Source organism: Anopheles coluzzii, chromosome 2, assembly GCF_943734685.1.
Source record: "Anopheles coluzzii chromosome 2, AcolN3, whole genome shotgun sequence".
Lineage (NCBI taxonomy): Eukaryota > Metazoa > Arthropoda > Insecta > Diptera > Culicidae > Anopheles > Anopheles coluzzii.
This window is the reverse complement of record NC_064670.1, coordinates 89441679-89455610: the sequence shown is the minus strand read 5'-3', so window position 1 is coordinate 89455610 and position 13932 is coordinate 89441679. Positions and strand designations below refer to the sequence as shown.

Below are 13932 nucleotides of genomic sequence, written 5' to 3'. Positions count from 1 at the left end.
GAAACGAAGCGCACTGCAGAAGAAGATGGAGAGTGGAAGGGTGCGACGGGAGAGTTATGTAAAAAGTTGAAATAAAAATTAAGGGGTGGCAGCACTAATCAATACACAACCTGATATCTCTCGCTTTTCTTGGGAGCGTGCAGTGCCAGGAGGACACGGACGAATCTGTGGTCAGGGGATCGGGTGGGATGGGATTTGCTGGTGGTGTGATTTTTTTCCACATCTCGGGATCTCGTTCAGAAGGGTGGAAGGGATGTGTGTGGTTAAGGATATATTGAAAAGCGGGGTATTCAGGGGACGGGGTATTTGGTGGCGGTGGGTGATGTATCCGCGCATCGCCGCGGCAGGTAGTGCCGAGGAGGTAGTGCTGTGAGAGATCGCCACAGAAGTGCAGGTCGAGGACATGCTGCACCAGAGGGGGGAAGGGAATGTTGTGAAAAGGGTGTGTAGAAAGAAAGAAGAGAAACAACTGCTAGTGGTGGTAGGTGGACGAGGAGAGAGAGATAGAGAGAGTGCGGTATTACGATTGAGTGGTGTAGGTAGTAGGTACGAAGGATAGCGCGCTGTACCACCCTTCACACACACACACGTACGGTATAGGAACTTGGGAAGCTTTCGAGAGGGTTTTTTTCTCACTTCTTCTATCGCCTTCTTACGCTACCTTCACCCCGCCATATCCATCATCTCGAAGAAAACGATGGTGGAATGGTGGTTCAACATGGCTGTATGTGTGTGTGCTCTGCGTCTATGTGTGCGCACGGGGGATGTTGTGGCAGGATGATGGGAACAACAACAAAAAAAAAACAAGAAATCGGGATGAAAATCACAAGTAGCCGCAGGCGTCGGGCGGCAGGGCGGACGCGGGAGGGAGCTTTATATAAAGAAAAAAATAAGGCTGCGAGAAAGAAAGAGAGCGTGTGTGTGCGAGCAGGAGCCTCGTCGCCGAGCTATGGCAGAAGGACGTCGGCAGCGCACACGAGTTTTTTTTCCCTCTTTTTCTTCTTCCTGCTTGGTGGAGTTGTTGCCTGCCTGCCTGCCTGGCTTGGTCTGTATTGTATTCCAGCAGCAAGTCGAAGAAAAAATCCACCCCTTAATGGGTGTGTGCACGAGAGAGAGAGAGAGCGAGCGAGAAAGCGGCAGGCGAAAGAGCGAGATGGCAAAGAAGCGCCGCGGTTTAATCTTTCGCTTTCGCGCGAGCGAGAAAAACGGCAATAAGAATCGAAGGAGGAGGAATGAAAGAAAAAAAAAACAAAAAATAAAAATGTCCGGACGAATATATTCGTGTGTCACATTTTTTCTTCTTCTGTCCTCTCGCGTCCAACCAACACAGCTTGTGGAAGCTTGGGTTTTGGTGGTGTGTATCCTCGACTCTCAGTTCCTTGCTGCGTGCGCTCAAGTGATGCAGAAGGGAGTCGGTTGGGGTCGGCCCTCCCTTAGGAGAGCCGCGCTGCTAAGATACAATCGCAAGGAAGAACTGGAGCGGCACATGGTGGGGGTGGATGTGTGTGTAGTGGAAAAGAGGAGAGTTTGGTATGAACCACAGAAGACGTACGACAACGTCGGAGCCCGCAGACCATGACGCTGGCTGGTGAGGCGGTATACAGTCGGCGGCATTCCCACAGCACACAAGAACGGAACACACATACATGCACACGCGCAGCCCTTCGTCCGGAAGAGGGGAGGGGAGGGGTGTAAGTTATGTGCTGGAATGAGACGCGCTGCGAAGGAACTCATTGACCAAGAAGGGAAAAAAATCCCAGCAAGCGCTGGTAGGCCCACACACACATGCTTGCACACTGATGCACACACATGGGAAGCAAAATACAACGCTTCATCAAACGGTGTGCCTGTGTTGGTGCGTGTGAAGAAGGTGGATGAAGGAAGCGTTCTTTTTTTTATTTGTGGGGAAGGGTAGCTACTGTTGGTGGCATTTTTTTCACCCTCTTTGCAAATACAATCACATGTGTACACCTTTTCCCCCAGCAAAAGGGGTTGAAGGGTGGGTGGTATGTCCAGTGTGCTCGCTGGCGGTGTTGTAGGCTTGTAGGTGCGTTTGACGGAAAAGAAAAGAAAATAAGAAAAAAAAATCTCGCTCCCTTCTTCTTTTCTTCACGGATGGTGGATCGCGCACACACACACATGCACACACCCTCATCGGACGTGTGGTGTGGTGGCGTCGTCGGTGCACACAGCCTGCATCCTCTCAGCATAAAAGCACACACAAACACACGAACAGAACCATTGAGGGCTGGATGAATGCCGTGGATATTTTTTTCTTTTCTTTTACTTTTATCTCTTTCGATCGTTTTTCTGTAGCAAGTGTGTGTGTGTGTCTGTTGAAGTTGGTAACTACGACTGATTCCTTTTGGGTTTCTTTTTCGCTTTGCGCGCGCTGCAATTCCTTCCACTTGTCTCGTTCCGGTTTATTGTTGGTGCTTGGGTCTGTGCGTGTGTTGATAGAACCTTCGCTCCATGGCCCTTTTCCAAGAATCAAAATTTCGGTTGCAGTTGCAGGACTGCGTTACTCTTGGGTGTTCTTTTATTGTAACCGAATCAACACAATCGCAGTAAAACGTACCTGTAACTGAATGTATTGGAATGTTCATTTTCGCGGTTATTAAAGTTGCTTGGAATAGATAAAAATAAGTTGTCAGGTATAAATTATCTATGCAATAAAAAAAAAACAAAACTTTTCACTCGTCTTACCTGTATAGGGCACGAATTCTAATGTTTCGTTAACAGTTTGTATCGAGCTTGCGATTTATTGACTGTTTCTCAACTTCTACTCGGGTAGAACGGCAAATGATTCAGCGGGGCCCCCTTCGATCATCAGTCGCAAGCTCTAAAATTTTTGCTGACGGGGGGGGGGGGGGTGCAAATGATTCGCCAACCTCGGGGCCCCATCGGCCATCCTTCAGGGGGCCCTTGTCGCTAGTACTCTGTCCATACGGCATATAGAATGGCGATCTACGGGGCCCCTAAATCGGCGGGCCCCAGGCGACCGCCTAGTCCGCCTACCGTTAGATCCGCCGCTGATTTTCAGGGTTTTCCAAGTCAGTTTCGAATGTAAACATTGATTTTCACCGCGTGCAAGGTGTTAATCCTCATCTATCTGTTATTTCATTTTGTTCCATCACAATAATTTTTAATTTTGTCACCATGATTTTCAACACGTCTCAAGCTGGATTGAGTTTTACAGTTTTTTTGTGATGTGTTGAAAATCATGTTTAAAAACTGAAATTTCATTATGAAGCAAATACACCATTTGACAGCTGTTGAAAAACATATTGGACGTGATGAATAATTATGTGTACATTCGGACTTGACGTGGAAAACATGTATGATGGACATGGAATATCTGATCGATGAAGAATAACATTTTGTACGCGGTGAATAACAATGTTTACATTGGAAAACCCTGTATTAACCCTATCCCAACAAGTATATGCAATTAATAATTCCAAATAATCCATAATTTGAATGCCAAACGCATCTAATGGCAACATATTCAAGGATATTTTGAAACGCGTACATAAATTGTATGATTATTCGAAGAAAATTTAAAACAATTTATAAAAAATATTGAGAAACTATTAAAAATAAAAAAAAGGACAGGAAACCCTGTAAAACAGGTTGTCCGCAGAGCGGTTCTTGTTCCGGTGCCGGCTGACAGCGCAGTGATGAGTTGTTTGATAGCATGAAATCATGAACCCTCCCCGGCAGCCCCACAAAATCCCAACAAGGGGCACCCCCTTATCAGGTTCCCGAAAAAGAAAACACTACGAGAAACGGACGGACGTAAATGGTTTTGGTTGTGATAGACGGTTTGCAAGGCGGCTGATTCTTGTGTGCCACATTTCCTGTTCGGCGGGTAGCGATTAAAAAATGCCAAAATAACTTCTGAGCTAAGAACGAAACAGCAACACGGACACCAGCTGATAGCCAGCCAGCCACCGCGGCCTCTATCGTTGATACATTGCACAATGCAATGCAGCAAATGCACCAAAAAGGCCGTGACCTTATTTGGGGGGAGGGAAGGGAGGCTGTGGAGTTGCTGCTGCTAGGCAACCGAAAAGAAGTTGTACTAGCGACATAAGCATAGAGGGAACACACACACACGCACACGGGAAGAGGATGAGTTTGGTACGATAATGCCAAGAGGGGAATCAAAACAAAACGGAGCAATAAAGAGAAAACAAGGCGCAACATGAAATAAATATTAAAAAACGAACCCAGACCGGCAACAACAACAACAACAAAAACGGCCACACAGCAAGGAGGAAGGTCACACAGAGAGCCAGGGGAGTGAGGTGTCGTCGCCGGCTTTGTGCACACTTCCTTCTTCTGGGTGTGTTGTGTCGGATGTGTGTTTAGAAAGAGAAATGGGGAAGATGGCGATGATGTGTGTTGTGTGTAAGCGTGTGTGCGCGCGCGCGCGCACGCTCGTTCGAAGAACGGTTGAAGGAGCACAGGAACAACCCAGGCCGGCTGGGTGATGGCTGACTGGGCGGAATGGTGTAAAAATGAAGATGAAAATGAATGAATGGGAATGGCGTATAAAAATATGGGGCATAAAATGTGCGCGTTGTAAAAACACACCCCGTACTCGCTCGTGCATCTTCTCCCTTGTCTTGTCTCCCGTCCCGTCCGCAAGCCTAACCGATTGCGGAAGAGAGTGTAAAGCACGGACGAAACGGGGGAGATAAATAAAAAATAGAGAAACAAGCACGTGTATGAGGGGGGGGGGGGGGGATTGGTGTATCCCCGTGTTTCCTTTTGGGGTGTATATGCTCACACGGTTTTTTATGCTTTATTTTTGTTATTTTTTGCTTTTACCGCTCTTCTTGCGCTGACCCGGCTGTGGCACCCGCGGGTCGTGGTGTCGCGCGTTCTTCACCTCACTTCCCTGGTGCGTTTAACTCGCGTTTGCTTTTCGTTCTGCGCTTTTGTGTTTGGTCGCACAGTGAAGAAGGGGGTGCCGACCGACCGACCGACGGTTGGGTAAATATTGAACGATTGGGTAAAGCGGCAGAGCGCAAGAGGCAGCTCAGCTGCTCCGACAAGGTCGTCGTTTCTTTTGGTTGCAAGAAAGTGAAGTACATCTTGCGCGCGCGATAACTGCTGTAGAAGTGTATCAATTGCACCTTGTGTGTGTGTATTGACCTTTTGAGGTGGAGTTGATAAACTTTGCGTACAAAATCCGTATGCCAGCAACAAACCGTTCGCTTCTGTTGGCTGTGGAGGAGTGCTAGAATTACTATGTGCTTTTTTATTAAATTACTTTATAACAAGGCAATTTCATGTGACCTAAAACAAATGACCTAAAATGCTAACCATTGTCGCTCTTTTCTTTTGTTTCCAGAGCTTGTTACGGACAGCGGAGCAGCTGAAAATTAAAGGCCTGTGCGAGGTAGGCGAACCACAGTACGAGCAGGACTACTCGCCCGCACTAAAGCGCTACAAACCGTACCGGTCACGGTCGCCCCCGGACAACCGGCATCAGCACCATCACCACCAGCAACCACCGCCCCCACCACCACCCTCCGGTGCATCGGGATCGACCAGTGGTGGCCGATCCGGTTCGTCCGCAGCAGGAGCAGGAGGATCGCACGGCAGCGGTGGCAGCAGTGGCGGCAACAGCAGCAACAACAACAACAACAACAGTTCGTCTTCCTCCCAGTCGACGGGATACAGCGAGAACGGTAAAGGCTGCAGTACCGGCAAGGGCGGCAGTGGCGGAGGTAGCGGCGGTCTAGGATCTGGGGCAGGGCGCACCCTTTACCATCCCTCACAGCACCATCACCCGCTGCACCATCATCTGCATCATCATCCGCACCACCATCTGCATCATCTGCACCATCCCCCGCCAATTGGCGGTGACCCGCGGACGACGACCACCCCTGGCCATATTGTCGAGGACGACGATGATGGATCGGTGCTAGTGGTCGAAACGCACGATCTGACTACGACGGGATCGAAGGATAAGCATTATCAGCAGCAGCAGCAGCAGCAGCAGCAACACCATCAATCGCAACAAGCGCACCACCATCCTCACCCGCATCATCCTCATCATCCGCAGCAGCATCCACTCGGTAGCAAAATGGCTAGCCTAGGGATGGGCGTTGGAATAGTGAGTAAAATATCAATGCAAAAAAAAACAATTGAAACAAAACCACACCCCGCTCAAACACCGAGGGGGAAGAGGAGGGTTTGCGAAAGGTATGGTCTTTAGAATGAAGATTTGTTTCGTTGGAACAAGACACGATTATGTGAATAATTTCATTGACTTTGACGTATTTTGAGTCATCTGAGCAATAGCACTCACAATTAAACGGATAAAAAATGTCGATTTCTTCGAAGTTTGCATTTGCAAATTTGTATAGAAATTAATTTAATAATTAAAAAAAACATAATACCTAATACCTCTGTTACTGAAGACCATACCGGACAACCTTCACAGAGTCAATGCGTTCGAGTTACTAACGAACAGTGTGCTTCCTTTCAGAATGGTGGTTCCGTTATGGGCGTACCGATGGGATATTTGGACTTTGCACCAGAGCCTCCAGCACCGACGGCGACGCCAGTGACAGAGCATGTGGACATTAATTGTGCGCCTAGCAGCCACGATACACGTGATCTGTCCAGTAAGTGTTAGTAACTTTTCTTTTCTTATTATTTAAACCCTGTAAATTCCTTCCTTCCCGTTGATTTTGTAGCAGTAGGTTTGCCGATAGCTCTGCACTTTGTAAATTCACACCAATGATTTATTTTATTTTTCATGTTATTGAATGTATATTAATTGGCTGTTTCTTGGCCATCAAACACGCAAGCTGCAGTACTTTGAAATTGATCAAAGATTCGTTTTTTGCTAACATAAACAGATTCATTCTTAATAATCGTTATCATTTTTTAGATAGTTTTACACTGATATACAAAATAGATGGTTCAAAACATTGAAGTTCATATAATCTCAATTCTTCTAACATCTTTCTTGCAAATTGCAAAAACTAACTTTTAAAATATATTGTTCGGCGGCTATTAACGCCATACTTTCATGAAGATTCGTGATAAACATCTAACCAAAACAAACGCATCAAATCCCCTGCGTATTAGACTGTGTGATTCAAACATCGGCAAGAAGCTATTTTCCCGTAGTGATATCCCACCCTAGAAAGTAGAAAGGAATACTTGCGAATAAACTAACCGGAAGTTTATTCCCTGCCTATTCCGAACAGATTCTGTGCCAAACGATGGTGACTTACGAGTGAAATTCGAAACGTTACGTTCGCTAGATCCTCCGAATGCGGTGCAACTGGACAATCACACAGTCAGCCATCAGCAGCAGCTCCACCATCAGCAACAGCAGGCGCAACAGCAGGCGCAGCAGCAGCAGCTCCTGCAGCAACAACAGCATTTACTGCAACAGCAGCAGCAACAGCAGCAGCAGCAAAGACAGACACCGCAGCCAGCGGGTGCTCAACAGCAGCAGAATGACCATCAGCGGCACTCGCCGCCGCACATGCAGCAGCAGCAGCAACAACCACAGCAGCACATAATGCTGATGGATCAACAGCAGCAGCAGCACCACCCAACCACCCATAGTCCGGCGTCAAGTGTGTCGTCGTCATCGTCCAGCCAGCATCCGGAGAACTTGGTTACTGGCAGCGGTGGGGCTGCCGGCTCGGTGACGCCTGGTCCGCCCACCAACAATAGCAACGGCAACGGAGCGGGCGGAGATGAGCTGAAGCCGAGACTGAACCTGAAGCAGGAAAACATCAGCGATGAGCAGCAGCATCAAACGATGGAGGTCGAGCAAGACCAGTCCTCGATGCACGGCATGGTGGTAACGCCGGAAATTTCGGGCATCATGAACCAGAGCCAAATGAGCGGTAAGTACGGTGTTTGTTGGCTGCGCAGTGAACGCTCCAAAGAGTTCATGTGTAATGACGGCTACCTGCATTGCTTACCATCAACAGATATGTACCAGTCGGATGCTAGCGAGGACTCGAAGGTGGGCATTCTGGACGGTTCGTCGATGCAGTACACCAATCTGACCAGCCCCAACGAAGCGAAAACGCCTACCGGACCGAAAACATGGACCGCGGAAGATATGGAGTCGGCGCTCGAAGCGCTACGCTCCCACAACATGAGCTTGACTAAGGTACTGAGTTAGCCCCCAGCGGTCGAGAATGGAACATAAAATTTCTATCCACCAATTCCAACAGGCCTCTGCTACGTACGGTATTCCATCGACGACACTGTGGCAGCGGGCGCACCGGCTCGGCATCGATACACCGAAAAAGGAGGGTCCGTCCAAGACGTGGAACGAGGACTCGCTCAACAGCGCACTGGAAGCGCTACGGACGGGCACGATCTCCGCCAACAAGGCCTCGAAAGCGTTCGGCATACCGTCATCGACGCTGTACAAGATTGCGCGCCGCGAAGGCATCCGCCTGGCGGCGCCGTTCAATGCCGCACCCACCACCTGGTCCGCGGAAGATTTGGACCGTGCCTTGGAAGCGATCCGTGCCGGGCAGACCTCCGTGCAGAAGGCCAGCACCGAGTTCGGCATTCCCACTGGCACACTGTACGGGCGCTGCAAGCGCGAGGGCATCGAGCTGTCCCGATCGAATCCCACGCCCTGGTCCGAAGACGCGATGATGGAAGCGTTGGAATCTGTCAAGTAAGTGCCAAAACCAAAACCAAAGAAAAAAAAAGCCTTCCTTTGAACGTAGTGTCTGATTGGTCTTTCTGTTTTTTTGTTTTAATTTCATTACCTCCCATTAGGCAAGGACACATGTCCATCAATCAAGCCGCCATCCACTATAACCTACCGTACAGCTCACTGTACGGCCGGTTCAAGCGCGGCAAGTACGATACGCCCAGCTCGGGAGGCGGCGGCGGTGGCAGTTCGTCCAATGCTGCTGCTGCTGCTGCTACCGGTGGAGGCGGCGCGGGCAGCGGTGGCGGTAGTGGCGCCGGCAGCGCCGCTAGTGCCGGAACAGGTGGCAATAATGTTGGCAGTAGTCCCCAGATGGAGTTTAAAATAGAACCACAGCATAACGATCATAGTCCAGAGAACACGGTAAATTACAGTTATTATTAAACAAACAAACAAACAAACCCCAAATCGAACGGGATCGGTACATAATTTGTCCCACTATTGCATATAATATACATATACATTATACCCTTGGTAGAGTTGGGGGTCTTTTAGGAGTAATGCAGGAGCACGTAACACAATAAGTGGCGTAGGGAAAAGGATAGGATAAATCATAGCTAAAACAGTGCTGTATCAGTAATCAAGCATCCGGGTGCGCACGGGCGTCGGCTTAAATGTTGGCTTCGATTAGCGGTGTACATTGTGGGCAAACGGGCAAATTGTACTTTTATGCATCAGTCGTCATCCTCTGCATCATTGCGCCAACATGTGCTGTCGTTCATATTTAGGTTCATTGTTTTACACCCTACTAAACCCTTTGGTGATGGTACTTAACACATATACCGTGTAACAGCATGCAGCATACTTTGTAATTAGTTGCTTTACTAATCCATTAGCATATTTATTTATAGTTTATTCATTTCTTCACCCTAATCTAGTCATATCTCGTGGGATGTTAATTTGCGGTGGGCTGTTACCTCGCGCTGACGTGTTTCGTGCCTCAAACTGTGTGGCTTGAGCTGCTGGATGAGCTTTATTTCGCTCATTTCCCTATTTTTTTAATTTAAATACATGTTTTTGTTTTTATCCGAAGGAAGTGTGTGCTTCAGCCACTTCCCTAAATTATCTGTACAGTATATTGAATCCATGCATGGAAGTGGAGATTGCTATTGCATCTATGGGAAAAGGTGCTGATGAAGCAATCGACTGTCAGTGCCGTGGATCAAGCAAGACATCCAGTTTTAGTTTGCATTTATGATTTATGTTATGAGGCGCCCTTTAAGCCATCAAAGAAATGATCACATTTTACGAGATAAACATTCGAAATCATCCTAGCGAAAGGTGAACTCTGAACAATGCTTCAGACACAGAGACAAGGACGGATAAGATAGCGCAGAGGAGAGTTGCGTGCACACACTACTTAGCCATGAGTTGAGAGTACGGAATGTAGAGTTTCACCCCACTTAGATGTGTGTTAGTCTAACCCGCTCTGGTTTTAGTTTGCCCCCAAAACACACAACGGTACGGTAGTGCAATTGGTAGTGGAATCCGCTCGCAAAAGGGACATTAGTAGTATTTCTGTAGCAATCACATCGTGCTCAATGCTGTGTTTCATACTGTAAATGTAATATACCCATCGTACTGTCTCTATCCTGCTACTATGTATATCTATACCAGTGCATACTCAGAATACATTCATACATTAGGTAGCGATTAGTGCACATCAAAATAAAATGCAACATATAAAAAAAAAACAACAAACTATGAACCACCATGATCGGAAAGTGAATGATGAATTATGAATCCATAAACCCCCCCGATATTCCAGCAACATTACAATCCTGCACTATCGGCTTCCTCGACGCCTACAAGTAATACGCCAACTCAGCAGCAGCAGCAGCAGCAGCAACAGCAGCAGCAGCAGCAGCAGCAGCAGCAGCAGCAGCAGCAGCAGCAGCAGCAACAACAACAACAGCAGCAGCAACAACTTACTCACCATTTAGTTCAACAGCCCCCGTCGGTGCTACCGGTCAGCATTCACATTGTCGATGCGGCCGCCCATCACCACCTTGCACATCCGCATCAGCAGCTGCACCATCAGCAGCAGCAGCTGGCACAGCCGCAGCATGTGGTGGTAGCGCAGCACCAGCAGCAGCAGCAGCATCACCATCTGCACCATCAGCCGCAGCTAATACAGCATCACATCATTCCGCAGCAACATCACATAATATATCAGCAGCCGCTGCAACCGATCCAGCAGCAGCCACAGTACCATCCGATGTACCACATCATCAAGCAGGAGAACGACAGAAGTTGAAAGCAGCGGCGCTCCCGCCAACATCGGTATGGCGGTACGCACCATCCTCATCATCATCATCAGCAGCAGCAGCAGCAGCAGCAGCAGCAATCGCACGATGATCATGATCCGCAGCACCATCTTCATCAGCAACAGTTGTATCATCCACCACAGCAGCAACAACAGCAGCAGCACCATCATCATCATCATCAGCCGATGCATTACGAGGATGACGGTGCATGATGATGGGCGGTTGCGAGGGAGAAACATCCGCAACAGTTTACACAGGAGTACTAAAAAGGTTAATGCGAGAGGAATCTTCGTTCTGCCTAGCCGCCGGAGGAGGATATTGTAGCAATGGGCTCCACTTGTTCGTGGGTTGTACCGAACGGAGCAAAGGAAGCAACATCCTGCAAGGAAGAGAAACGTCCCAAACGGGTGTGTGTGATTTCTTTTGCGATGTTTAGACTATCAAACGGAAGCTTGATCAAATATCGATGCAAAAGTAGCAGAAATAGATATGAAAAAGCCAGTATAACCCCTTCTAGCAAAAACGTGGCAGACGAAATCACACACACGAGGCGCGTATTTGCTGGACATTAATTGTAGTAAAGTTAATGCTAAAGTTATACCTCTTCTTAAGTTACTATCGCTCCGTTGCTCTCCCATTTGTGAGGTATGGTGTACAGTAGAAACAAAATCATGGAGGTGTAGTGTAAGGTATCAAGCGCGCATTATTAAACAGTGCCGCGAGGAATCCCGCTTGCTGTGTGGAATAAGATTGATGACCGAATGGGATACGCTGGGATTCATTTAGCAGCAAAACAAACAAAACAACTGAGCGATACAATAACATTTTAAATACTGTTGATAGGAAAAAGATGTGCTAGTAGGAGGGCCGAGGGAGTAAGCAGTGCGGCGAGTGTGTGTCGTCCAGTGTGTATAGTGGAAGGTTCAAGAACGGTTCAAACCATTATTCGCCTTAAACCGGGGACGCGGGGGACCTTCGCGTCTGGGATCTCCTTTCCATCATAAGGGGAGCACATGAGAGAGAGTTACAGAGTGGAGAGTACTGCGCAAAGATACGGTATGTTCCGTAGCAAAGCACATGAATAGTGAGGCCCCCGTTCAGCAGTTCAGCAAGTCCGTACCATGCACGAGGCTGGGGTTGATGTTGATTTTTTTGAGGATTTTTGTTGTTTTGTTTATTGCCAAATGGATGTTTTGTTTTTTTACACTTACACGACTGCGCATTCCATATATCGACTAAATGTGAAGGGGGAAAACGAAACAGGAAAGAGTGGAGCATTGCTTTAAGAAAGAAGAAAGGCTTTTGTTTACATAAAACACAAAATGTCATTTGCAATAGGGGGAGGAGATGCGTGGACAGTCTCTCGTCTCGTGGAGTGTTTCCTCTGCTGCCTAACAATTAGATTGCAGTGTGCAGTGTGTGACAAACGTTGGCAAATGTAGCGTTCGCTAACAAGTATCAAATCAAACGAAACGGACTGAATTATAACGATTTTTTTTGTGTGGTAAGAAATTAGCTTAAAACCCCCTCAAGAGAAAAACAATCTCATTTGCAAAAGAAACATAAAATCAACATGATGTCTAGATTTTAATTTTAGCGTTGAAGACAGGGAGACAAACAGCCCCGTCGATAGGTGATAGAACGATGGCGATACTTTAAAGATCGATTCGGTTCGTCGTGAACGAGAGAGAGAGAGAGAGAGAGAGAGAGAGAGAGAGAGAGAGAGAGAGAGAGAGAGAGAGAGAGAGAGAGAGAGAAAGTAGAACGAGGTTAAATATTATGTTAGTGTAAAATCGCAGGTAAAATGATGCTGTGCAGCGATAAATTTAATTTGTTTACTTCCTTTTGTATTGTTAGCGCGCATGGTGAGTGTGTGCGTGTTTGTGTCTCTACGCTGTAGCGTCGTTTTGGCGCAGCACAGGCGGGCAGCGTTTGCGTACAGTCCATCTTCCAACCCTCGATAGGATGCAGACGAAGAAATTTCTCATCGAATGACAAATGCAAGCTTAAAGTGTCTGGAGTTACATGTATACATATTCTATTGCTACTACACTGCAACAACTATTATTGCAATTATGCGAATATCTATTGATTTATGGTATTATTACATTTTGTCATTATTCTATTATATTATTATTGTGCGACCGAGAAGGCAGCAATGGGGCTGCCCGAAGGATCAATCGCAATTATTGTGAGATTAGATCGCGAGAAAGAGAGATAGAGAGAGAGAGAGAGTCGATCCTGGACAGATAATGTTCATCTAGTTTCTTCCATTTCATTTTTAAAAAATCGAATCCATGCGTCAAATGATGTGTATAGCCGCATAGCAAAACAAAAAAAAAAACAACTTCCGATAAAATGCGTTGCAGTTAGTCTTAGCGCGCAGTGGTATGGCGCAGTGGTTAATGCAAGAGCGAGAGAGACATATATGAGAAGGATCGTTCAGAACGTCACGTCGTGAGTAGCAAACCCCATAGGTGATTGCGCAATAATGTGTGTTTGTGTGTGTTTGTGAAATTACGAAAACTTCCATTCACTTCCCTATATTGTGTAGGAGCAGGAAGAACAATAAAAAAAAACAAAATTGTATGTAAAGAGTAACTGAAACGCAAAAGATTTCAAACCCCCGCGATCAGCGTACGGAAACGATCGGAAAGATACAATAATAAATCACGCAACATCACGCAAAGTATTAACAACGTTGTGTAAATGCATTATGAGTTTGTTTTGTTTTCACTGTGAAGGCAGGGGTCGGGGTTAACACTTTGCGCTGAAGGAATTTTGTCGTGCGAAACAGTTTCGTCCTCATCATCATCGTCAGCATCACCAACGTGTCGCGCTGCGCACGTAAAACAAACAACCAAAACCAGACTCATACTCCACCTTCCTAAGTGAGACACACTGAGAAAAAAATGGTGATTGCAAAACGCGGAATGAACATCT

At 47.1% G+C, this 13932-nt stretch overlaps 1 protein-coding gene across 7 annotated transcripts in view; it reads left to right on the top strand.

Moving 5' to 3' along the window:
• LOC120952233 (myb-like protein Q) overlaps positions 1-13703 on the top strand; it is an 82296-nt gene extending 68593 nt beyond the window's left edge. For 4 of the 7 annotated variants that reach the window (XM_049607190.1, XM_049607191.1, XM_040371451.2 and 1 more), the window contains exons 5-11: positions 5363-6130; positions 6506-6650; positions 7236-7889; positions 7977-8161; positions 8226-8683; positions 8788-9085; positions 10491-13703. In XM_049607190.1, the coding sequence (XP_049463147.1) occupies positions 5363-6130; positions 6506-6650; positions 7236-7889; positions 7977-8161; positions 8226-8683; positions 8788-9085; positions 10491-10979 (2997 nt within the window). In that variant the 3' untranslated portion in view covers positions 10980-13703. The remainder of the gene's footprint in view (positions 1-5362; positions 6131-6505; positions 6651-7235; positions 7890-7976; positions 8162-8225; positions 8684-8787; positions 9086-10490) is intronic. The other 3 variants (XM_040371455.2, XM_040371453.2, XM_040371454.2) reach the window with 3 other exon arrangements.
• The last annotated feature ends 229 nt before the right edge of the window (positions 13704-13932 follow it).